Source organism: Ahaetulla prasina, chromosome 2 (assembly GCF_028640845.1).
Source record: "Ahaetulla prasina isolate Xishuangbanna chromosome 2, ASM2864084v1, whole genome shotgun sequence".
NCBI lineage: Eukaryota > Metazoa > Chordata > Lepidosauria > Squamata > Colubridae > Ahaetulla > Ahaetulla prasina.
In genome coordinates this window covers 160,727,506-160,753,682 of record NC_080540.1, presented here as the reverse complement: position 1 = coordinate 160,753,682, position 26,177 = coordinate 160,727,506, and the positions used below count along the sequence as shown (strand labels likewise).

Here is a 26,177-nt window from a genome sequence, read left to right as displayed (position 1 = left end):
TTGTCATAGATAAAACAACATATTTTGAAGAAAATATATATATGTAAAAAAATATGCATTATATCAATTTGATATAATGAAGGGAACAATAGGACAGGAACGGTAGGCACTTTTGTGCTCTTATGCACGCCCCTTATAGCCCTCTTAGGAACGGGGTGAGGTCAATAGTAGACAGTTTTTTGGTTGAAGATTTTGGGATTTCAGCGTTGCCGAGCTTCGTGCAGAAGAGTAGGCAGACCGCGAATAAGCCGATCTCCCGCGGCTTGAGATGATGGTGAGCTGCTTTACACAAGGCGCTTAAAAGACCTTCGCTTTTGCCTCCGCGGTTCAACCTACTGCGCGGACAACAGCAGAGGGGAGGCCCGAGAGTCACGTCTGCAGGTAGCAGCGATCACGTGACGGAAAACTCCGACGCCCGGCGCACGCTTAAGAGCACAGTTCTGCTCCCCCCTCCTCACTCCCGCGCCTCGCATGCGCAGTCGGTAGCTGAGATTCTCTGGCCGCCTTCGCGTCGGTCCTGCTGCTTTGAGAAAGGTGCGGGGAGGGAGGCAGGGGAAGGGAGGGGGAGTTCCGCCCGGTGACGCAATAAGGTGCCGTAGCGATAACGTTCTAAAAGAGAGAAAAGCGGCTTCCGCAGTGAGAGTTTGGTGCGGCGGCGGCTGCAGGTTGGTTTGCGGGGCGGGAGAAGACTAAGGTTTAATGATGGTTTAATGAAAGACTGGGGAGGCACGGCCGTCGGTGTGTTTTCTTACCCGCAAGGAGGGGCTCCCAGAAGTTAAGTTGGGCAAATAGGAATGTGGGTGTAGCAGTAGCAGCAGCAGCAACTTAATATCCTTAAAAGCAGTTTGTATCCGGTTGCATAAACTGCAGAGCAACGCGTGCATTTTTTAAAATTTATTTATATGCCCCTGAGCCTGCCTTTCTTCCAAGCTGGTCAAGATTTTCTGGTACTTTTTCACAGCAACCTTGTAAGGTAGGACGGTGGCTTCTTTTTGGCTGCAGGAACGGGCTGGGGGTTCTCCAGTCAATATTACGGCTGAATATTGTAGGCTCATACTGCCGAGGTTGACTCAGCCTTCCATCCTTCCGAGGTCGGTATAATAAGGACCCAGATTGTTGGTGACAATAGGCTGACTGTAAACTGCTTAGACCAGGGGTCTCCAACCTTGGCAACTTTAAGCCTGGAGGACTTCAACTCCCAGAATTACACAGTCAGCTCTGCTGGCTGGGGAATTCTGGGAGTTGAAGTCCTCCAGGCTTAAAGTTGCCAAGGTTGGAGACCCCTGGCTTAGACAGGGCTGTAAAGCACTGTGAAGCGACATATAAGCCTAATTATATGCTATTACAGGTAGTTCTCGACTTGCAACAGTTTATTAAGTGACCGACATTATAATGGCACTGAAAAAAGTGCCTTGGGACCATTTTTCACACTTCTGACCGTTGCAACATCTCTCTATGAACATGTAATCAATATTCAGATGGTTGGCAACTGACTCATATTTATGGTGGTTGCAGTGTCCTTGGGTTACCTTTTGTAACCTTTTGACAAGCAAAGTCAATGGGAAAGACAGACTGGCTTAACCGTGTTGCTAATTTGACCGCTGCAGTGATTCCCTTAAGAACTCTGGCAAAAAAGATCTTTAAACAGGAAAAACTCACTTAACAATTGTCTGGCGTAGCAACAGAAATGTTGGGTTCGATTGTGGTCGTAAATGAAAGGCTTCCTGTATTAGTAATCATAGTAGTTGTTCCATTCTGAAGATGAAAATTGTAGTCTTAACGTATCGGGAGGAGCTGAGGTAATTGAATTCCCAAGCGCGTTTTACGGAATAGTCCCTAGCATTCAGGAAGAAATTAATTCTTATTGAAATTCTGCCCTGTCTCTGGTTGCTTCCGTCAGTGGAACATTTAATTGTTTGTGAAGTATTGATAGCTGTAGCCTCTTGCCAGTTGTGGTCCTAAATTTTCCTGCAGTGATGCAGTGGGAGGGCTTAACTGGGGGTGGGGGGAAATGTTTACAGTCGAAGTATTGTTTTTCAGGCAGAAGAATGGACTGGGTCTGCTCTTTGTCGTACTTTGGAGGCAAAGCGTGAGGGTGTTGGGTTGAAGGGCCCATGTGGTTTTTCTTCTCCATTCATTTTGTAATAGAAGCTGTGTTGTATCCACAGCAGCTGCGGTTTCTTCAGTTGCAGAATTCCACACGCAGATGGTTTGTTCACCCAACTCTTATCCTTTGCATTGTGATGGCATTATTTTGGTGTGACCTTTACCTCATATTGCTTGTACCGCTAATAGGATGCAGCACAGCGCTGTAATTTATATTTTGGGCTCAGCCTCAGTGCTACAGTTTGCTTTAAATAAAAAACAACTAATGAACACTGCTTTAGCACTGTTATAGAGCTGTAGTTAAAGGAGAGTTGCAATAGAGAACATTCCCTAAAAATGTTGGTATTGTTATTTTTCTATTAAAAGTGTTAAAAGCTGAGCTTAATCCAAAAGTAGGCATTGCAGCCACCTTCTTTAGTATTTATCAGAACGTTTCATCCAATTTTAACTTTGTTTAAAAAAGATTAACTTTCAAAACAATTCTTTTCCCAATTTAAATATTTTATCAGTTTATTGAAATATTAAAGTACAAACAAAAATGAAAATAATGGGAAAATAGGGAAGAAAAGGAGAAGAGAAAAAAAGGAAAGGAGAAAAGACAAAGAAAAGCATTAATTTCTGACTCCTTTTGAATGCAGTAGAATAAGGTAGTAACATAAATCCCTCAGCTTTTTACTTTTATATAATCATATATATACTAACCATTTCTGTAACAACAAAGCTATCTAATCAGCAAAACCTAATGAAAGTCTAATGAGTTCAGAAAGGGACTCACTTTAGTTGCTGTATCATTTCATGTAGATCAAAGTCCACTGATTTTATAACTTGTATAAATATATTAAATTATGTACATGTGAAAAAAAAAGGGAACTTCCATAATGTGATAACATCTTTATTCCTAATTACTTGAAACTGGTTGACAGTTCTCGTATTTTCTTTTTTTGGCTCCAGAAATAAATCTTTAGTTAGATATAGGCCTCTCCAGATACTTTAATTCTGATAATGCTCTCTTGAGCTTATAGGTAACCATAATCCAAAATATTTGGAAAGCATTGGGTGTTCTTCCCCACTCTAATGCTTATCTTGTTCCTAAATAGGATTATAGAATAGGCTAATCTTGGATAAATGGAATACCCCCCCTCTCTTCTAATATAATTATACAGTGATAATCACTTCTCTTGTTTAGCTAACATAATCCACTGTGAATCCCCATCCCCCCAAAAATTTAAAAATAAAATAAAATTAGGCACATCCTGTGTATAGGTTGCAGATCTTTTTGGATGTTTTCCTTCAGAATTTGGATTATTGGAAGGCATACATTTTTAAGACCGTGTTGTCCATGTGAAATTTGTGCTAATGGTGGAAGACTCTTACTCCTGTGTAAATTTTTCCCCTCTGTTTCACTTATAGTTTCATGTGGGGTTATCCTGGATACTGAGTTATAATGGGGTCTTTCCATTCGGTGGAGTCAAATAACTATTGCTCCAGGAGGCAGAAAGAGAATGATGAGGATTTATTGACCAATAAAGATCGAGAAGAAGATATTGCCAAGTTTCCATATGTGGAATTCACTGGACGAGATAGTATAACCTGCCCTTCTTGCCAAGGCACTGGCTGCATTCCCACAGGTAATTTTATGTGTCCTGCTTTTGTTGAATGGTGAGTCCTTTTGGACATTGAACATTTCATGGTCCTAGTATACCACTCTCTCCTCACTTCCCACCTTCGGCATTTCTGTTGTGACCCAGATTCAAGTAGGTAGTAGGAAACTCAGTCCGTGAAAAACCAAACAAACTTTATTCAAACAGCTGAGAATTCTTTCTTTCCCAGCGTAGTTCAAGTAAATTAAAACAAATTCCTCCCAACACAAATTCCTCAGTCCTATCACAAACCTTGGTCGAATTAGGCAAACTGCCAAAGGCCTTTCTTGGCAAACGTTCAGAAGTCACAAAAGTAAATGCAAGACGTAGACGAAGCAAAAGACGAAGCTACCAACATTGTTTTCCGGCAAAGCCCAAACGCCGTTGCTGGTCTGTTTTAAGCCTTATGGGAGGGGCCAATCATCTCTAGGATTACTCTAGCCTTATGGGAGGGGCCAATCATCTCAAGGACTACTCCCGAGTTGTCCTTTTTGCTTGAGCTGCTCTTGCCTTCTGGCAGCTCGTCTCATGCATGCATTAGGAACAGGCTCCTCCTGTTCCTCTGCCTCACTACTATCAGGCTCTGGAGTCTCTGGAGTCCGCCCTGGCCTCACCTCAGCCTCATCGCTGTCCGACTCCATTGCCAGCTCTGCAGGCTGCTGGCGGACCACAACAATTTCCTGCTGCTGTTTCATGTTTTACCTAGAGGTATATAATGATAACAGTTGAAGAACAACTTTCTTCTCAAATAAATGGGTGTTATTTAAGACTTCCTTTCCGTTCTGTGATTGGTCTTATTTCTTTAATCCAGCTTGGTTTTGCCTGTATTGCTTATTCTTCAAGAAATCCTTAGTGTGGTGTTTATCATTTATTTCCTTGATTGACACAAGGAATGATGATGTAGTGGGATTACGGCAGTGGTGAAATCCAATTTTTTTTACTACCAGTTCTGTGGCCGTGGCTTGGTGGGAGTGGCAGGGGAAGGATACTGCAAAATCTCCATTCCCACCCCACTCCAGGGGAAGGATACTGCAAAATCCATTTCCATCTCACTCCAGGGGAAGGATACTGCAAAATCTCCATTCCCACCCCACTCTGGGACCAGCCAGAGGTGGTATTTGCCGGTTCTCCAAACTATTCAAAATTTCCACTACTGGTTCTCCAGAACCTGTCAGAACCTGCTGGATTTCACACCTGGGTTAGGGTTGTTTGAAGAATTTTGTTTCAGGGCAGAACTTTCACCATTTTTTCTCTCCACTATATGGAGTGCTATAATCTTATCACTAGTATAGTTCATCAGGGTCCGGTTTTGAGAATTTGTTCCATCTCACTTTGTCTTACCTACATGACATGGGGCTATGTTATATGAGGGACTTCCTCTCCCTAATTACATCTACCCATCCTGCGGATCATGTTTAATTGATGGGTCCTAAGTGACAGGGCTTTTCTGTTGTTTCCCCCCTCCACTTTCCCGCAATGTAAGGCTGGCCTCATCCCTTTTAAGTTTCTGGAGAATCTCAAGACCTGGTTGAGGCCTAGGCATCCAGGGGACTGGCAGAATATTGAAATGACTCCTGGTTAATTAACATGTCCTCTTCACCTGACCTTTTTAAAATTATTGTCATACCTTTTACAGTTTTAAAGTTTCTAATACCAACAATATTAATTTTGTTTAGAAGCTTGTTGTACGCCACTCAAGAGTCATGTGACTGTGAGATGAGCAACTATCTAAATATGAATAAATGAATAAAATCTTCTTGATTCTCTTCCTCCCGTCTCTGCCCCCCATTTGTTGTCACAATCAAACAATTACACATACAATTAGTAATGCCCTTGGGATTAATCTGCCTGAAATCAAGTCCCTCCTCAGGTAAAAGGGCGTCTATCTCCCAACGACCGGTGCACTCTCACAGAGAGGCGCTCCTCAGGGTGCCGTCAGCCAAGCAATGCCAGGGGGAGGGCCTTCTCTGTGGGGTCTCCTACCCTATGGAACGAGCTTCCCCCTGGACTTCGACAAATACCTGACCTTAGGACCTTCCGCCGCGAACTTAAAACCTATCTATTTCGTCTTGCTGGACTCGCTTAAATTTTAAATTATCAAATTGATTTTATGGGTTTTAAATGTTTTGTAAATTTTAGGGGGTAATATTTTATCTATAAGTAGCCATATCGAATAGGTTTTTTAAGGGTTGTTTTTAGTTTTGTATTGTTTTCTTTTTGTATTTTATTCCTGGCTGTACACCGCCCTGAGTCCTTCGGGAGAAGGGCAGTCTATAAATAAAAATATTCTATTCTATTCTATTCTATTCTATTCTATTCTATTCTAAAAGCATTGACAGATCTGGTTTACATATTACACTTTTTAATTTTTTAAAAAGTGTAATTTTTTTTAATTTAAAAGTTTAAAAAATTTTAATTTTTTTTTTGTCAATCATATATAAGATAACAGGTAAAAGTATAAACATAATTTGGATACATGAAAAGAGTAAAAATGAATATTAGGACAGGGACGGTAGGCACCCGGGTGCACTTATGCACGCCCCTTACAGACCTCTTAGGAATGGGGTGAGGTCAACAGTAGACAGTCTTAGATTAAAGTTTTGGGGGTTTGGGGAAGAAACTACAGAGTCAGGTAGTGCATTCCAGGCATTGACCACTCTGTTGCTGAAGTCTTATTTTCTACAATCAAGTTTGGAGCAGTTTACCTTGAGTTTGTATCTATTATTTGCTCGTGTATTGTTGTGGTTGAAGCTGAAGTAGTCATTGACAGGTAGGACATTGTGGTAGATAATTTTATGTATACTTAGGCATGTGGTTTCCTTGTGGTATGAAATCCTGCTGTTTTGGACTTGTAAATTGTGGTGTACAGCTTAGCACAACGAGTGAAACCCGCCTAATGTCAGGGTTTCTAGTAACACCCCCGACGAAAGAAGATTCCGGAAGAATGCAAAAGATGGCTTCCAGGCCTGACACCTAGATTTACTCGTTAACCTTATGTTGCTGCTGACATTAGATGCAATATCTTTTGTCTGGTGCCCGAGACTTACAAGTTTACTAGTATATTGCATACAATAAAAAACAGTGGCTTAGAGACCTTTTTCATTTTTGCCACATAAAGGAAAATCTTGCTTAAGCTATTACCATCTGTTTATTTAGATTAAAAATCCCTTGGAAGGCAATAGCTCCAGAGAGGTTCCTGCGTTTTATTAAGCTTGTTGCATGTTGTCTTTTCTTGGTATGAAGACAAAAATGTGACTTTTAAAATGATGCGTTCTTCACTTCCACTCACACTGCATTTAAAGTAAGACTCTAAAAATGGTCCTTTGTCACTATGACACAGAGAGGCTAGTACTCATGGTTATTATTGCTTTTGTCTCCAGAGCAAGTGAATGAACTGGTTGCTTTGATTCCATATCATGATCAAAGATTAAAACCTCAAAGAACGTGAGTATATAGGAATAATGAATTCCTTTTCTTGTGGTAACATATATAATTTGAGCGGGCATGAAACAAATGAATATCCAGCTGAAAAGCGACTTGTATTTCCAACCCCAGCCATGTCAGTTGGGAATGCTTGGAAATCATTTTAATCTCTAAAATATCTGGGTGCTTCTGGATTATAACTTAATGTGATCAGACTACCAATATAATTTGCTATCTTCAGTCTGTCCCTATAATTACCAAGTGAATTCTGGCATCTTAATGGGAGGCAATATTTCATTTTTTTCAGTGCAGTTTAGAACATCTCTCCCCCCCCTCCCTCCCTCTCTGTCTGTTCATGATTATTTTCAGTAGGTATCATTTCAAATAACTTAAGTCTTAGATGTGGAAATGCCCTTGAACAACAAAGAATATTGATTGACATGTCTGTGGGGAGAGACATTTTCATGGTCTGAAGTGGGAAGTATTACTTTTGGGAATGAAATTTCATGAAGGGAATATTTTAAATAGAGTTTCTCAACCTTGGCAAATTTAAGATATCTGAACTTCAACTCCAAGAATTCCCCAGCCGACATGCTGACTGGGATGGGAAATCTGGAAATTGAAGTTGAGACGACTTCCTACAGTTGAGAAACACTGCTTTAATTGAAGCAGGAGTGAGAACTTGATGATTCTTTGCATGCTACTGGCTTAACAGTTTTCAGTACGCCTTATTATATGATACATAGACTGGGGCTGTTGAGAACTGGAATTGAGAATTTGGTTAGGATTTTCATTTCCCTCACTGAAATCATATTTGAAAATGATCCATATGAAGAGCTAAAGCAGTTTTAAGAGCAGTAGTTTGTAACAGAAAGATTAAAATAGAGAAGGCTTACCTTTAATTTTAAAAATTAAAGTCAGAAATCGATTGAAGTCATGGCATGGGAAATCTAGTTCTTGCTTAAGATTGTATAGGGCCCTGTTCCAAATTGTCTTGGGGAACAAAAAGTATTTGACATATTTCCCTATTTTCAGGCTAGGATGCAATATTTTGTTGGAACTTGATTTGCGTCTCCAGAAAAACGTAAGATGCATCTTAGAGGGGCTGAGTAGATTCCCCTGTATAATCAACTCATTCTCCAGATCTTATGATGTCTGATATGCAGACTCAAAATTTTGCAAATGGTAAACAATGATACAATGCTGAGATGCATTAATGAATTAAATATTAAAGTAGAAGGTCTTCCAGTTCTATCGCTAAGTAGAACACGGAATCTTCTGCAATATTTAGCAAGATCTGCCTGTAGGACCGGAGCACAGCAAATTGCCTGAACTATTGTCCTTATCTTCTGCAGGAAGCTCTACGTCTCTGTGTCAGTGTTGCTCTGTCTTCTAGCATCAGGGCTGGTGGTTTTCTTTCTTTTTCCACATTCGGTGCTTGTGGATGACAATGGCATTAAGGTGGTTACAGTCTGGTTTGATGAAAAGAACTCCCTAGTCATTCTTTCCATCACGGTAAGCTCCAGTACATTAACCTTAATAAAGTTAGATGTCTAGGGTAACTGGAAATCTGTTTTCAGCAGTTTTCTTTCCTCTCTCCTATCCATAGGCCACCCTTCGAATCCGGAATTCCAATTTCTATTCTGTAGCCGTGACCAACTTGTCCAGTCAGGTGCAATATATGAACACGGTCGTTGGGACCCAACAAATGAACAATGTTACTCATATCCAGCCACTGAGTGATCAGCTGGTATGGCAATTATTTTACATGAAACTTAAAATGTATGTAGAGAGGGACCAGGTGTGATAAGAACAGATAATCTTGTAGCTCAGCAGTTTCCAACTTGGCAACTTTAAGACACATGGACTTCAACTCCCAGAATTTCCCAGCCAGCCATGATGGCTGGGGAATCCTGGGAGTTGAAATTCACACATCGTAGAGTTGCCGAGATTGGGAACAACCTGTTTTAGCTAACTCAAGAGTGAAAGACAATTTGGCTCCTAAAAGAACCAGTATTCGTATGGATTTCTCTGTTGGCTCCTTGCAATATGAAATGTATTTTTAAATTATTTTACTAAAAAGTCAATAAATGGGAAACTTGGAAAGTCCAAAGTGCTCATGATCTATTGCCACCCAAAATTGTGCTCTAAGATGACTAGCTCTACAATTTTTATAAATAAATAAATGAATAAAGAATATCGCTTGACTTAAAATAGACCCCATATTTATTCTGAAAAAAAAATGCAATGCCTGACTTTATTTATTGTCATTCCCCCCATTAAAAAAGAAAAAGATAATCAGAATGTTGAGAGTGTATGGGGGACATGAGTGCCTCGTTGTTTGTTTGGAGGGTTTTTTGTGACTGGCACCATCCACTATGGCAACCTCTTTGTGAAAAAGCAAACACTTGCTTCAAAGTCCTTTACTGTTGCTGGCTTATAGTTAATTCACAACTTGTGTTTTTCCAGGTGAATTTCACCATGAAAGCTGAAATGGGTGGACCTTATGTATAGTAAGTAATTTGTGTTTTTGGCATTTGACGTTTAATGAAGAAATACAATATTTGCTGTGAGATAGTTGCCATTGCTAGGTTCCCTAATAAAGTTTCAGCTACCTTATCTTATATATGCAGTAGAACGATGGCAGTTCCTTCTAGGCTAGAAGGCTAATGGGTGGGTATAATTTATGTGTTAAGCCTTCACTTATGTTCTAGGTTTCCAAGTATCATCCCTTCTTATTCCATTTGGATAAATTTAAAAGCTTTTTCCTTGCATGCTTCTATGTAAAAATAAATAATTGGGAATACCTTCTAGAAACTTCCGAAGCCATGATCTTTCTTATTGCTTCAAACCACTGGAAGAATCCAACCTTTTAAAAAATATTTTAATTGTTTGAAAGGTTTGAAAGGTATCTGTAGAATATTTTCCTAGTTGTTCCAAAATAAAATTTATTCCTAAAAAGATGTTGCTGTGTCAATATGCTACTGTTAAATGGTATCTCTCCTAAACGTTGTACAGTCATATCCTGGATGTATTTTTTAAAAATTGTTTCAGTGCTAGTGAGCTTCATAATTGGAAGTGACAGCTGAATACCGCAGGACATTCTGACTGATTTAGCAAAAACCTTAGGTATAAAAAATAGTCCATAATGTAAATAAAGCTAAACACAGATTTGCCAATAAAATCTGCTCAAGGTTAAATTTAGCTATACCATGTTCTGGATATAGAATAATAGTTTTAAAGATTGCTTGCATCATTTAGTTTCTAAATTATTTTTTAAGATTTTGTGATTTTCTCTCTTAGTTTCTTCTGCACGCTACCGAAGATCCGAGTGCACAATATTGTGATTTTCATGAGGTGTGTAACTTTTACATTTTTAAAAAAAATCTGTGTATCTCTTGGGTTAGAAACACATTTGAAAACATTCCTTCTTTCTGTTTTATATTTCCAAATATAAATTCCTAACTAGTTTGGTGATTGTCCCCCAATACTAGAAAATCGTTGTCTTAATCCCAGAATCCCCTTTAATAATTCTGGTGATTTTTGATATATATTTTTGATAGTTGCCAAAAGCTGGCATTATGGCTTGCTCTTTAAAAAACAATAACTGGAAAAGACAGTCAAACTGTTATGTATACCTTGGATTAGTCTTAACACATAATAAAAGTCCCTCCAAAAATTTAACAATCCTCTCCTCCCACATTTAATGCCTTTATCTGATTGCTTTCATATCAAAACACCCAGTGAACAACCCAGGTTTGTTAGGAACAGAGAGAGGGTTTGTTGGTTCTTTTAAATGACAGCAGGTCCCAGGTTGGGAGGTGGTGGCTCAGTGGCTAAGACACTGAGCTTGTCGATCAGAAGGTTGGCAGTTCAGTGGTTTGAATCCCTAGTGCCGCATAACGGGGTGAGCTCCCATTACTTGTCCCAGGTTTTGCCAACCTAGCATTTCAAAAGCATGTAAAAAATGCAAGTAGAAAAATAGGGACCACTTTGGTGGGAAGTTCTATGCACCTTTGGTGTTTAGTCATGCTGGCCACAGAAGCATGGAGATATCTTTGAACAGCGCTGGCTCTTTGGTTTAGAAACAGAGATGAGCACTGCCCCTAGAGCCGGAAATGACTAGCATGCATGTGCGGGGGAACCTTTACCTTTTAGGTCCCAGATTACTCTCTGAACTTGACCACTGCCTTGTCTAGCTAATTTGCATTTTGATGAACTATTTTCTGGGCTTCTGAAGGAAAAGAGTAGAGTTACAGGAAATTTAAACAAGGTGAGGAATCTGTGCCCCCAAATCTTGTTGGTTTCTAATTCCTACTGTCTTTGGTCTCCATGGCAAATGGTAAAAGATGCTAACTATGGTAGAAATGGACTCTCCTTTATGTTCAATGGAGATAGTTTTATTGATATGTACAATGCGTTGTGACCTGCCGGCACAGAGCTGGCAGCAGAGTTGGACAGTTAGGAGGTTGGGGAGGAACATGGGCCAGTCCTGGGGGCTGGGGAAAGCTCAGACGAAGGCTCTGTTTCAGAGGCAGAGAGGGAGCTACACAGCAATGAGGCAGAGGAACAGCTGGAGCCTGTTTCCAGTGTGCGCATGCGCAGAGCTGCCAGAAGACAAGAACAACTAAGAAAGCAGGGTTGACTTGGGAGTAAAGCCACATCTTGGAGGTGATTGGCCCCTTCCATAGGAAACAAAAGAGGAGCGAACGGGAAGTGGGCTTTTACAGGAAACAATTCGTTCATTCGGTCATTTCAAGAGTGGAACGTTCTGTTTGTGACTCTAAGAGACTCTGTGCTAAGTTTTGCCTTACACTGCGTTTGGAAACTAGTTATCTGACAGCTTTCCAAGCGAGCTAAGGTTTGTGTTGATAAATATTCCTCTGAAACTGTTTGCCAAGCCTTGCTGATTGTGAATGAAAGGAATTCACAGTTGTGTAAATAAAAGAGGTTTTGCTGGGAGGAAGACTCTGCTTTATGCTTTTTAAGGAAGCTTAGGTCAGAACACAATGTTGCCCTAGAACTTTGCAGATGGTTTTTGAATGAAGCTTAGCTTGAGCATTGTCCAGGGTGGAACTGCTGTATTTGTATGTTGAATAATAGAAACATTATGGCCCATAATTAACATTTCAGTATAGGTATATGTTGTGCGGACTCCACTTACTTTTTGGTTTATAAAATTTTTTTTTCATCTTTTTCTCTTTTGTTTCTGCCTTTCAGAACTTCAGTGAAAATCTCCTACATTGGCCACATATCTCAAAGTTCCTTGGAGACCTACAATTATGTTGACTGTGGCGCCAACTTCACAGCTGCCGATTCTGGACCTTAGCCCCCAATTCTAGGAGATGAAGCTCAAGAGAAGGGCAGCTTAAGTCAGCTACATACACTGGTGATCCTAACCAACTGGCTTTCATTACTCTGTAATTTATGATGGAATTTTTGTATCTTTGTTATGAGGAGAAAGAAGAGGCTGTTTTAGCCCTTGGCAAAATGAAAGGGCTGGGTATGAAGCCTTCGTTCCACAATTTTGCATGGACAGTTGGGCTGAGCCTTGGTGCTGATTTGAAGAGGAATTGTTTAATCCCAGTCCCCACCTTCTCTTCAGATGCTAGTTTGTGCTTTTCTCTCATTGACTCTTTTTTCCCTCATTGACTGACTTTGTTTCTGAATAAGATTTGTCATGTTTACAGGTTTTTCCATTAATATTTAAGAAGGGATGAGTTTCTAAAAATGTTTGGCTGGCTTACTAACCATGAAACTTATTTCAAGACAATGACCTTCCGACGTGGTTACTGCCTATAAGGGAGCTATTGTCCAGTTATACAAAGGGAAACAATCTTGAATGGTTTCTGTGTACTCTTTAAAACTTCTGTCTTATTGTCAGAGAAACCAAGAATATGTATTGCATAAGTCCCACTGAAACATCTGAATGTAACGAGTTGCACTCTTTATATGTGAGATCCCTATAAATATGTATCTTTTCACTGATATAACTTTTAAAATGACTTTCAAAGTTCTGTGCACACCATTCTAAAGAGCACACGATTAAATTAAGAATTCTCACATTTGCTGAATCTACAGTATTTGGGGGGGGGGTTGCCTACAAGAATGAGCATCATGGAAGGGCTCTTCAGATTTTCACAGAAGCGGTGAGCACTTTTTAAACTGTGGATCTCCAAAGTGTCTGAATTGGGATGACAGTGGCTTAGCTGGCCTTTATTATTAGCACAGAAGAGTTTGATTGGGCAGATTTTGGTAGGGGTGGGAATACTTGATTTTCCACCGAAAGAGATTAATCTTAGTGTTGCTGTGTAGTACCGCTTCTTAAAAAGTTTAGTGTGGACTATACATTTAAAAAGTAACATTGGAATTGGGCAAAGATATGTCTATAGGAAGGTCTTAATTTTTTTCAAATACCAATTATAGCACTTAAAAAGTTTCAGCGTTCTAACTCATCTGCTACAGTCTCTTGAAGAAGAAAAAGAAACCTATTTAAACTTGAAGTAAATTCTAAATTTTATTTTTTACTCTTTCAATGATGGGGGAATTTATGTTCATTTAGGATCTGTACTTTTTCAGTTTGGCAGACTGGATTCCTAAAATGAAGAATAAACCCTTAAATCTCCCCCTTTGAGGAGTCTTCTGTTTTTTCTTTATCAAAATGGATTTTTTATTTTTATTTTAAGGGGCTAATGGAGACACAGAAGGCGCCATTTCAGGACTGACACTAAGCAGCAGCTGCAAATAAAACCCACTGAATGTGTGAAGCCTGTTAGGGTGAGGAAGCCAACAACTACTTGTAACTGTAATGGATTATTGCTCGGTGGCATTTTCCCCCCAAATAAGTCTTAATCTACTTGTTTTAACCACATTTCCTATCTACCAACTCAATTTACAGATCACCAATTATCATACTTTAAATGAAGATACAGTAAAACCTCAATTCAGTAGGCTCCTGAGGTGATGGGTAACATTTCTTTTTGCTTCCCCCACAAAAGCCCATTTCTGAAGCAGTCTGGACACAAGTGTCACACAAACAGTGTAAATGGATGGAAATTGATATCATTTTGGAGTTAACAGACCACCCTTCCCCTCTCGTCTATTAAATTGAGGTTTTCCTACAATGGACCATTCATGCAGCAGTTCACAAATGAAGGCATTGCGATAGCAAGAACAGGTGAGAATGGCTAGAAGGAGAAGTATTTATCATGCAACACACGCATTTGAGTATGTGGTGGATGAAGTTCTCAATGGACGTAGATGTGCTTAGTTGTCTCTGTATAATACTACAGCAAGACACCAACGGGAGCTAAGTAATAAGGGCTAAAGCAATACAAGTTAAGCAAATGCTCTTAGGAATCTTCCTGTCCATCTATTTGCTGAAGTTTTTCCCCCCTACTTCTGTCATTTTAAACATTAGATTTTGATGCAGTGGGATAAAAGGCAAGGAGAGGATCAAGTGGAGAGAATTAAGAGTACTGTCACTTTCTCGCGGTCTCCTGGGAACATAGCAAGGCTTCTGAGATTGCCTGAATATCATGTCCCTAGCTTGCATTTGACCAATTGTTACAAACTCCGTTGCTATCACTTTCCTTCTCTTCTCCTTCCCAGCATTAGAAATTTCCAAGGGGGCCAACATTTACTTTCTCCTAAATGCTCTTCCTTATTTGCTGCTGCTGTAAAGAGAGGGGGGGAAAACAAAAAACAAGGAAATATTCCCACCCACTTGGCAATCCAACTCTGGAGAGCTATCACAAGAAGGAATAATCAGTCACTGTTATTACATCTTCTTACATTGTCACATACTTACAAGGTACAATCCAAGAGATTACAACAGCTGCACAGGGCCAATAATATCAGCTCTGGCACTTCCACATCCCCTCCCCCCCCACTTCCGCCCACCTTACTTTTTGAGCCCCAAATCTGGGGCTTGCACAAGAGGCTCTCCCAGGAACTTGTGCTGAACTGCCAGCCCCCCCCACCCCCAAAGCATAAATTACATTCAGTGTTGACGGATCAATGCCCTCTCCCTTCTTCTGACCCTCAAGGCTGGATTCAAAAGTGCTCAGAAGCCAGGATGCACAGCCGGTTCCCTTCCCAACAGCCTGCCATGCTCATCCACTGTGCCGTGGGGAAGCCGGCAACAATGTGGGTGTGTAACCACCCTCTTGGGGCCAGGGCTGTTGGGTTCCATCTCACAATTAAGGGGCATGGATCTCGTGCAACACAATCGCCAGTACATTCAAGAACTTGTTCAGATTCAGAAGGGCAAGAAGACCCGAGGTGTCTTAAGAGGTGATGTGGCCTGGCTGGGCTTGTGCCCTTTGCCTGCACGTCCAGTTCTCGTGGTACAAACCAGCGGGCAGAGGAATGAGATCAGGCTGGGTTTGACCAGAGGTCAGTGGGATGGAGCCAGCAATTGTAACGGCTGCTCCAGCCCAGGTCTGTCCACACCGGGGAGGGAGGATTAATTGCATTACCCTGATCACAGATTTGAAATAAAGCCTGAGACCACATCACTCATCACAACCACACAGATGCCCCTGCCACAACAGTGGAGTCGAGGCCTGTAAACACTTGCACCAGGAGAGCTGCCAAACTAGAAGGAGAAGAAAGAGTGGGAAGGATTTTATCCTTCTCGAAATGAAGCAATAAACTGGGACAAAAGTCAGAAAAGGGAGATAATACTAGGAGGAGTGAAGAAAGGAGCTTTTTACAAATGTTCCTTCATTTCTCTCTCTCTCTCTCTCTCTCTCTCTCTTTTTAAAAAAAATGACTCTTCTTTTAACAGCCAGGCTCTGTGTTGCTTTGGAAGAACTCCCCCTCTGGCTGCTCAGTACGTCTATAGCTTCAGGAGGAGGTTCAGCATCCATAAAAGATGGCCTTGTTGAATTCCTCAGATGCCCAGCGTTTGCCTCACCATGGTTGAGCCCCCTTCTTGGCCTGTAACCAGCTGCCTCAACCATTTTTTACCTCCTCTGAACGATCTGAAAGAGCGAAAAGGTTTCTAGGAGAAGGAGGCAGCCTGGGGCCTTCAAAAGAGTGTAAGACATAACAGCTATTTCAGTGCAACGATCAGGCACCAGACCTGAGGAAAGTTAGCAGAAGGAATGTGTTTCAGTGCGGCTTGAAGAAGGAGTGTGCTTGGTGTTTCCGAGTGATAGCAGGGTGATCCTGAGTCTAAGACTAAAGGGGTCTGGCAAGGCAATAGGTGGAGACTGGCTGCTAATTGGTGTCTTGGCCTAATTCATTCAGCCTTACCCATTTTGACCTGGACAAGGCCAGGTGCAAGTGGGCTTCACAACAGCCTCACGACATTTCAAATTAAAACGCTTCACAAAACAGGCATTAGGAGCTGTATCTGCTAAATAAAAATATGTTCTCTCTCTTGGATAAAGAAAAAATGCTCCAAAGAGTCCATAGGTGGTTTTACTGCCTGGTTAAGTTAGGACACTGTTTATATATATATGTGTGTGTGTGTGTGTATTAGGACATCCCTAACTTTTCTCTCCCACTTGCTCAGTTCTTTGAGAGATGGGAAGGGTCGGCGTTCTAGAAGGGAAAACCCAATTTGTTGGAAGGGCAAGGGAAACTGAATAACGGAAACATGGAGGTTTCTCCATGAAATACATGTTTTCTACATGCTCATCCACCCTGGATTTGAGCAAGCATCTTCACTCCTGTTTTTGTATGCGCTCCTGCCTAGAAATGAGAGAGGCTGGCCTACAGCCCCTTTAGTGTGCCACAGCTCAAGTGCATCCACTAAGCCCTATACCCTGACACGAGGAGGAGGAGGAGAGGGGTTCACTTAAGCCAAGTTAAGTGACACAAAGGTTCCCCCATGAACCTTCTTCCCTCAGTGCTATTGTTGTGACAAACGCTCTTGGGCCCTTCAACACTCCCCAGCTTCTTCGCCCCCACATATTGTTATATTTTGGGGCTCCATAGAAGTGGCTAGTGCAGTTCAGTCACCAACCGCTCCAATAATGCTGATTTACATTCCGTCTTCAACACTTCTTACAAACCCAGAAAGAAAAGGGGAGCTGACCCCACGTAAACACTTGTCCCTCTCATTTCCCAGTCTTAATTGGGAAGACAACGATGTCAGCCCAGGTCCTAATTCTTATTCACTCCAAATACTGGGACGCATTGCTCTCGGTTCTCTGTAGGCTTTCTCTGATGACCTGTCTGGAGAGACGGCTGTTTGCCCAGGATATCAGCAGAGCAGCTCAAGGCCTGGCAGTAGAGAGAGCTGTGAGTCTTGGTGATGGCAGCCTATGCCAAGCAGAACCACTGAAGCTGGGCTCTGGATGGGAGCTGCCACCTCCTCTGCATGACACAAGTCATGATCTATGCTCCTTGGCATTACAGTCCAGGTGCCAGAGGGGAGTGGGACCTCCTTAAGGAGAGGAGGCGTCAGTCACTGCACCCTTGTTGGCACCGTTGGGATGGGGAAGAGGCTCCCCCTGGCATGCTACACCAGGGCAGTTCGGGCCTCGGTCCTTCCCATGCTGGCACTGCTGCTTTTCCGGCGCAGGCCTGGGGTGGCAATAGTGCTGTAGCCTTCATTTGGGCAACCATGTTGCATTAAGATGTCAATGCATTCTTGGCTTCCTGCTCGGCGAGCGTAGAAGAGTGCGGTGTGCCCCACAGCATCATGGGCCTTAACGTCAGCACCGTACTGTGGGAGGGAAAAAAAGATTAGTGTTAGGGACTCCAAAACACAATATGTGTGTTCTGTTGTGCAGGCATGATTGGATTTCATATGGAAGCTGGAAAACTAGAGCTTCAGTAAGGAGTGGAATATGCTGTAGCCACTGCCACTCTCAAAGGGTTATTCTCTTCCTCAGCCCTTGTTATTTTTGATACTTTTTTCTATATTTCCCCCAAGTTACACATTGTTGAGTAGCATAGGCCCAGGAAGAAAGCAGTGGTAAGCCATTTCTGAAAATGTTGCCAAGAAAATTTCATGGATTTCTCCGTGTAAGTCACCAGGAATTAAGACTAGCTCAAAGGCAGAAAAAATTAAACAAAACCAAGCTACACAGACCAATCACTTGACTCCTCCCACCTTGTTCCAGTTCTCTCTAGCTCCATCAATACCAGTCTTTCAAAGACAGGGTAAAATATCTCTCCAAAATTTCCACCCAATGCTATGGCTGTTCCTAACTTCTGACAAGCAATGTTTTTTTCCCCCTATACCTCCAGAAGGAGCTTAATGACTTTCCATTGGAGGATCAGTGTGAGTTGGTTGGTATGATGCAGCTAGGCTGTAGACTAGGAAAGATCTCTGCAGGTGGTTTTTTTGGGGGTGGGGGATGGAAACCACATCATTTTTCAGTTTTAAATAGTCCAAGAAACATAAAACAAATCTTCTATTCAGTACAAGTAATTTTGACCTGAGATAGTTATCATTACTGTCTCACAGGGCACTAAGAATAGGAGACTGCTACTTTGACTAGAGATTCTGTTGGGTTTCCTGGGCACTAGTGTTTTTCTATATGATGCTTTTTAATAAAGAGATGAGAACTTCTGCATGCAAAGCATGGGCTTCACCATTAAGTTCTGCTTCAAACCAGTTGCATAGCTTATGGATGAAGCTCATACAGGCTATGGACATAATATAAGGGGTTTGGAGGAGGACAGCATACATGCTGTAAATGGATCCAATTCAAAGTCCAAAGAGCTATTTTAAAAGCTACTACCAACCTCCCATACCTGTATGGAGCAAGAACATTTGAAATCACGGAAGGAAATCTGAAATATGCCATTGTATGCATACATACTGAAATGTATATATGTATATATTCTGGGAATGCATTACATTCTCAGAAATTAATGTTCTGACAGTCAGTTCTAGGCGATCTGTCTACTGTGTATGTCAACTTTTTGTCTTGGAGAGCATGTCTTCTTTCATTAAGAGATTGTTATTTCTCTCCTTGGACCTCTACTGCCAAGAACTTACCCAGACCAAAAGCTGGGTGATAACCACGTGTGAAAGGTCACATGCCACATGGAGAGCTGTGCGCCGGTCCTTGTCCCCGGTAGGAGCATTGATCTGTTCCTTGGCACTGTGGGCTAGCAAGAGCAGCACAGCCCCCAAATCTTGGTCCAAGACAGCCTGGAACAGTTGGCACCCAAGGGAGAGTTCAGAGTTTGGTAGTGGTGCCAGAAATAGTCGTTGCTCATATTTGGCTCGGATCCAAGATTCTCGCTCTTCCCTGAAAAAGGGAAATTAAGAAAGTTTGCTATAAGAGTCTCTAAGCTCAGAGACACCCCCTGTTATGAAAAGCAGAAGAGGTCAAAAAGAAAAAAAAACATGGCAGATTCATACGCAGAGAGATGGTCAAAGGGATGGAAGACCAAGATAAGCATGACTAAAAGGAGCAAAATTCAGTCATTCATATACTGATTGCTAATTATCTCCATGGGGAAAAATTCAAGGCAGTTATATGGACATCTTCCGATCTAAGAGCTAGGATGATTCTCAACTCCCAAATGGGTCTATGACAATTTGCCACAGCCAACTCGCCACAGCCAACTTGCTGCAAAACAACTCGCCATGGCCATCTCATCACAGGACAACTTAATACGGAACAAGAGTTACACTAATATCAAAGAAATGGTGGAACAGAATCATTAAAGAAAGGATGCAAAAAGAGGGACAGAATAAAACGTGAATGGCAAAAATTAAAATATTTTAAAATTTATTTTAAGTAATTAAATAGAATGGTTACATTGTCCCATAGCGAGTTGGCCGTGATGAGTTGGTCACAGCAAGTTGTCCCATTCCCTTCTTGGAAGGGGTATGGATGTCAACTGCTTCCCCCATTTCCGCATAGTTTCTTCCTCTAGGCCAGTGTTTCTCCACCTGGGCAACTTTAAGATGTGTGGACTTCAACTCCCAGAATTCTCTCAGCCAGGTTGAGAAACACTGCTTTAGGCAGAGAGAAGGACAGAACGATTACTCTCCACGTGGAGAGTTTATAAAATTAAAGGTATATTTAGAATTAACCTCTTTTGAGGCTGGTTATCCCCAATAGATTCCCTCCTCCCACACACCAAGTCAGCAACGCAGCAATGGGCCCAACCTTAGCTACGTCATGTGTTAATAATTTAACTTCTCTCTGGGTTGATCCAAGTATGTGTGCCACAATGCTTACTCCCCAGGTACGTAGATACATTAAGCCTGCCTAAGTCTCTGAGGCTATACTTCCACTATATTATGTGATCATCTGCACTTACCGTGATGACTCACAGGTGGGTTTCCGGCGTCCCTGTGTGCATTTCTCCCAGACGCTGTTGGCTGTTTCGTTCCCGATAGAGGTGAGCACCAGAGTGAGCTCCAGGGGCCAGTCATCCAAGTCAAGAGAGCGCACACGAGACAGGTGGGTGCCCAGATTCCGGTGGATGCCAGAACATTCAATGCAGATCAGCGCCCCCAAGTTCAGACTGGCCCAGGTTGGATCTGGAGTGAAGAAAATTAGAAAAGTAGGATGAAGGACAGGGAACTGCCCTTCCTCTTCAAAGCAAAGACCAGACTAAAGGAATTGTTCTGATGTGCTAAGTCACACGCAACCCAAGTTAGGATGAGAGATCATAACTAGCCAAGTGAGGAATATCCCAATATGGTAAAGGGAAAAGCTCAGCCTTCTTGGGAGTAAGCCCAGTGGTGGGTTTCTACAGGTTCACCCCGGTTCGGGTGAACCGGTAGTGGCGGCGTTGGGAGGCTCCACCCACTCGCCCAGACATCATCTCGGATGCTCTGCGCATGCGCAGAAGCACCGCACACGAGCAAAGCAAGCACACGTGCACGCTCACAGTTCCAAACCAGTAGCGAAGGTCAGTGGAACCCACTACTGAGTAAGCCTTATTATCAGGGGGCATTTTCAGATTTGGGCTTGGAGGCTTTTTTCCTTTTATAGAGGAAGAGAAAGGAAAGACAAAGGAGTGAAAGAGAGAGAGAGAGAGACATCAGAAGCTGACCAGCAAAAGAGAAGGGTGGAAAGGACGCTGCAGTGGGACTTTTCTTCTGAGGTCCTTTAAGTCTCCCTCCCCAATATTTTAAAGAGACCCAGCCTTGAAACAGCTCCCTTTTCCTATGAAGAATCAATCTGTTCCCTTAAAAAGGAGTGCCAGCTGGGACGCAAAGGAGCCAGATGTTGCATAGGAGAAGGGTCGCTGATATTCTCCTCTGGTGGGAAACGACAGGCCAAAGGACAGAAACATCGGTCCTGGAGATGGCTTATCTCTTTAGTTAGACATTATCATTCGAGGTAGTAATTGTCAGATTGAAGCTTCAAAGGAGACTTTTTTTTAAAAAAGCCCCGCCCCTAAAAGCTTAAAGGTGCAGGTGGAACTATCCAACTATGTTCCTATTTCTTTGGTGTGTCCTGCCTCTCCCTTTTTCTTTTATTAAGATTTAAATATTTTATTGGTAAAATATAAAAGCTAGAAGATAGGATGAAGTGCAACCAAAAATATAACTTTGCATATATATATATGTGTGTGTGTGTGTGTGTGTGTGTGTGTGTTTTCTGAGGTTTTCGCGAGTGTTTGTATGTAGGTCTTTGGTTATTCGGGTTTTCTCCCGTGTAAAATTGGAAGTGTCTTGGCGACGTTTCGACGAAGTCTCATTCATCATCTTCAGGTTTCAGCTTCGTGCTTCTGGGAGCAAAACTGCTCCCAGAAGCATATATATATATATATATATATATATATATATATATATATATATAAAGTACAGGTAGTTCTCAATTTACAACAGTTCATCATAAGTCAAAAGTGACTTATGATCATTTTTCACACTTATGACCATTGCAGCATCCCCATAGTCATGTGATTTACATTTGGATACTGGACAACTGGTTCATACTTTTGATGGTTGCAGTATCCCAAGGTCATGTGATCATCTTTTTGTGACCTTCTGACAAGCAAAGTCAATGGGGAAGCCAGATTCACTTAACAAACGTGTTACTAATTTAACAACTGCAGCGATTCACTTAACAAATGTGGCAAGAAAAGTTGTAAAACGTGACAAAACTCACTTAACAACATATTCTGGGCTTAACTGTGCTCGTAAGTCAAGGACTACCTGTAACAATTAACTGAGTGACATATGAAGAAACGAGATAATGCATAAAAATGTAGCTTAATCCTTTAATGTACAGTATTACTAAATCTATCCATATAGACCACCTATTACTCATATTCTCAGTTTTAATACAGGATATTGAGAGAGAATGAATATAGGACAGTCTCCTATATATATAAATATGTATTTTGGGGAGGATGCTATGTTTTTGAGATTCATTATTGTGACTTTTGGGATTAAAAAGGTCCATCATCCCCAGATTTAGTGAATGTTGGCTTTAAAGCACAAAGAACATTTCAAATCCTATTGTTTCATAAAGCTATTCTGATACCCCCAATTTTGCTCAGTCCATCACCTTAATAAGAGAAAGAGATGCATGCCATCCAAATCCTTTGAAACGAGGGATTAAAAATGCTTTTAACCAAGTCCATAATATATTTTTTCTGTAGATTGGAAGCAATAATATTAAATGCTGAATTAGAGTTAGCATTACAAACCATACTGAGGTTTGTAGAGGAAATGCACCATCCCTATGGGTTTATTTTTGGAAACAAGCCATCATTTCCGATACAAGTTCAGCCAACATGCTCTCTAAAGTAAGCCTGTTCACCTTCCTCTCTTCAGTGCCCTCCAGCTTTGTTGGACTACAGCTTCCATCATCTCTTGCCATTCATGCCGCTGGCTGTGTGGGATGGAAATTCAAGAGCACACCTGGTTGTAAAAGTCTGAACCGCTACATACTTACTTAATGCCCCACAATCCACACACAAAGAATTTCCTTTGGCATTTCGGATAGCCTGGATTGCCACTGCTTCACTCTGGCTGTCCATCCGGGCCTGTTGGGGAGACAGAAGATAGTTAGGTGCTAAACTGTCCATTGTTTCAGGGGTTAGTTCACAAATTGCCCTAATTTTGACTGAGGCCTTGCAAGACAGGGTAAGTTATTGTCTCCTATGTCTTGAAACCAGTCTTCCAAACCTGTATGAAATTTTTGGATTATGCTCCATTTCCATCCTCAGATTACACCAGGATCCCTGAGGATACTCTCCCTTCTCTACATTTTTTATGTTTGATATGAAAAGAATTAATGTTATAAGCCGCCCAGAGTCATTTTGAAATGAGATGGGCACTGGGCAGCAAATACAAATGAAACAAACAAACAAATTAAAATGAATCACAAAAGTTGGCTTTATTTTCAGCAGGACCTACTCTGTGGGAATATTCACAAAAGGAAACCCTGTTTTCCCACTGCAATAGATCAATCAGTTTTCTTCCAAATTTTTGTGCGTGATTGGCTTCTATTTTTCTTGCTTTTAAAAAGTTTGTGTGAATTGTAGCAATTGTTTCAAATGTGGTTGAACTGCGACACAACCATTATTTAGCCATTAATCATTTGGAAATAATGCTCAAACTCTTCTTATCAAGATAACAGAATTATGACTTGGCTAAATCACTTTGAGCGATAGAATGCAGGAAGAAGGGAGGGAGAGAGGGAACGCCATGGGCAGGTAGCTCAACTGCTTCTGCCTAAGATATTGAAATTATGTGCAGAAATGTTTTCATGGAAAAGAATTCATTTGTCTGAACCCCACAGCTGAAAAATGAATAGTCCAGAAATAGATTTAATCAAATAAAAAGTGTAATACCGTAATATTTAATACTAATATTTAATACTTTGCAAATGTCCTTGTGTAATATTTTGCAAATGTTCTTTTGTAGTTATTGGTAAATTACATTTATTCTTTAATCCTTTAAAATGTTGTATGCCTAATTCAAGTTAGGCGTGGGGATAGTTATCTTCCCAGCCTGTTTTCCAACTCTTATTCTAATAACATGCTCTCTCTGTGTGCTAAATATCTCACATTAAAGACTGTAATCTCTGTTTAAAACTTCTTCTTTGCCTGCTTATTCTTTCCTTCTGGACTTTCTGGGCCTTCAGAGTTCAACCATCTGACTGAAGTTTTGTTATATTTTCAAATGTCCATTCATTCTGCCTTGCTTCCTGACATCCATTGTATGTGATGATTACTGGAATGATAGCACTGAAAGATAAATGACCTACAGCCATTTGTAAATGACCATACAACGTTACAACAGCATCATCCATGCTCTCCTTTGCCTCCTTAGATATCTGGAAACCCTAATATGGATAGTGCATTTACAAATCAATCGATCAATCGATCAATCAGCATAGAGCTGGAAAGGACCTTGGGGGTCTTCTAGCCCAAACCCCTTGCTGAAACCAGGAGACCCTATACAATTTGAAACAAGTGGCTGTCCAGTCTCTTCTTAAAAACCTCCCGTGGTGAAGCACCTATAACTGCTGAAGAAAAGCTGTCTCATTTGTTAATTGTCCCCACTGGTAAGAAGTTTTTTCTTAGTTTTAGGTTGCTTCTCTCCTTAATAAGTTTCCATCCATTGCTTCTTGCCCTGCCTTCTTGTGCTTTGGAAAAAAAGTTGACCCCCCTCCTCTTTGTGGCAGTCCCTCAAATATTGGGATGCTGCGGTTATGTCACCCCTAGTCCTTCTTTTTTCTAGACTGGCCATGCCCAGTTCCTGCAACTGTTCCTCATATGTTTTTTTCTCTCCAGGCCTTTAATCATTTTAGCTGCTCTTCTTGGCACTTTTTGCCAAAGCCTCAACATCTTTTTTTTTTTTTGAAAGGGCCAAAATCACAACAGCCTTAGAGGCAATCAATACTTCAAGGCAGGCTTCAATAGGGGAAAGGACAGCAGGAAGCCCGGCGGCTCAATACCTTGTTCTTGCTACTTTCACAGCACTGCAAGCTGGCCAAGATCTGGCTCTCGATCGCTTGGACCCAGGAATCTCTCTCCTCGAAGCTGTTGGCCTCAAAGTGCCACGTCTGCCCTGTGCTGGAGACGATGATGAACTCGAAGTTCTCTTCCTCTGCAGATGTAAAAGAGCGGCACTCAGGCGTAACGAAATGACACCTTTCGGAACCGTCTTACACTCAACAAACTGGTGTTGGGGCAAAATCTGGGGGCCGGGGAATGACATTCAGAAGTTAAATGAACACAAAAGAGGCTTGGTTGTTTGTTTGGTTTTTTAGCACAGACGTTTGGGAAAAGTTGTAGGGAGATGATCTATTAGTATTAGGGACACAATTATCTATTGGTGACGCAGGTCAACATTTTAAATTCACAAACAGCAAGAACTTGAAAGAGTTCTATCTTTCTGAGGGAGTGGAATCTCATTGATTATATATCAGCATCAGCTCACAAGTTATTTACTACTTTAAAGTTATTTATGGATCACTTTTAATTTGCAGAGCACTCCTGTGTGTTTGCTTGCTACAGTACTGTAGGTTTAACTTGCTCATTCCTGAACTAGAGAGCGGAGTTAGTGTGTGGAAACAGAATTCCACTCAACTGTGGTTCTGTAGGATAAGAGAGGTTTCGACTCCTCTTTTCCCAGTCTCACACTTGGTTTTGAACATGGATGGAATATGGGGCCACTTGAGATGCAGCCAGAACAGCAAGCTCAGGAGGCAGGAAATGGCCAGCAGGTGATAATCAATGATGGTCAGGTTTACAATTCCTCACCAGCTGAGGGCTCTGACAGGAACCAGGGCTGTGGTGGGGAGCAGAATTTTCTGCAAGCAAGCCCAAGCCATGGGTGAGGTAGGGCTGGGGAGTGTGCTGATTACATAAAAAGAAATTCTTGCAGTGTCAGCTTCCCTTCTTTTCCTTTTGCAGGAGAAACAGGGCAGAGAAGTGGTAATTAGTTGGTTGGAATGGTAAAGGATCACAATCCATCTGAGATAAAAGTGCTAAGTCATCCCTTGAGATTGGGAAAGCTTAAGCACTTTTATCTCTGATGGATCCCTTTTATCTCTGTTGGATCAGAGTCTATTTTGCTCCCACCATCGCCTTTGCTGTGGAAAGCTTCAAAAT

The 26,177-nt window shown here is 41.5% G+C and overlaps 2 protein-coding genes across 6 annotated transcripts in view; one reads left to right on the top strand and one right to left on the bottom strand.

Moving 5' to 3' along the window:
- The first annotated feature begins 408 nt into the window (after window positions 1-408).
- On the top strand, window positions 409-13,801 carry TMEM106C (transmembrane protein 106C). Of its 4 annotated transcripts, XM_058168150.1 has the most exons (9): window positions 646-665; window positions 2,616-2,753; window positions 3,517-3,734; window positions 7,127-7,190; window positions 8,525-8,684; window positions 8,779-8,919; window positions 9,639-9,682; window positions 10,473-10,526; window positions 12,390-13,801. In XM_058168150.1, exons 3-9 carry the CDS (start codon window positions 3,551-3,553, stop codon window positions 12,496-12,498), a joined length of 756 nt encoding a protein of 251 aa, XP_058024133.1. In that variant the 5' UTR covers window positions 646-665; window positions 2,616-2,753; window positions 3,517-3,550; the 3' UTR covers window positions 12,499-13,801. The 4 variants fall into 4 exon arrangements, with proteins under 4 accessions (XP_058024131.1, XP_058024132.1, XP_058024133.1 ...); XM_058168148.1 differs by lacking the exons at window positions 646-665; window positions 2,616-2,753 and adding an exon at window positions 409-534; XM_058168149.1 differs by lacking the exon at window positions 2,616-2,753 and having other exon boundaries at window positions 538-665.
- Window positions 13,802-15,903: 2,102 nt separating this feature from the next.
- AGAP2 (ArfGAP with GTPase domain, ankyrin repeat and PH domain 2) overlaps window positions 15,904-26,177 on the bottom strand; it is a 201,412-nt gene continuing 191,138 nt past the window's right edge. For both annotated transcript variants that reach the window (XM_058168147.1, XM_058168146.1), the window contains exons 14-18: window positions 25,019-25,170; window positions 23,009-23,099; window positions 20,415-20,637; window positions 19,135-19,390; window positions 15,904-17,850 (exon numbers count right to left, since the gene is read on the bottom strand). In XM_058168147.1, the coding sequence (XP_058024130.1) occupies window positions 17,644-17,850; window positions 19,135-19,390; window positions 20,415-20,637; window positions 23,009-23,099; window positions 25,019-25,170 (929 nt within the window). In that variant the 3' untranslated portion in view covers window positions 15,904-17,643. The remainder of the gene's footprint in view (window positions 17,851-19,134; window positions 19,391-20,414; window positions 20,638-23,008; window positions 23,100-25,018; window positions 25,171-26,177) is intronic.

Coding starts and splice junctions, on each gene's coding strand:
- TMEM106C (XM_058168148.1), top strand. CDS start 3,551: ATGGGGTCTTTCCATTCGGTGGAGTCAAATAACTATTGCTCCAGGAGG. Junction 8,920..9,638: donor AGCCACTGAGTGATCAGCTG/GTATGGCAATTA, acceptor GTGTTTTTCCAG/GTGAATTTCACCATGAAAGC. Junction 10,527..12,389: donor AATATTGTGATTTTCATGAG/GTGTGTAACTTT, acceptor TCTGCCTTTCAG/AACTTCAGTGAAAATCTCCT.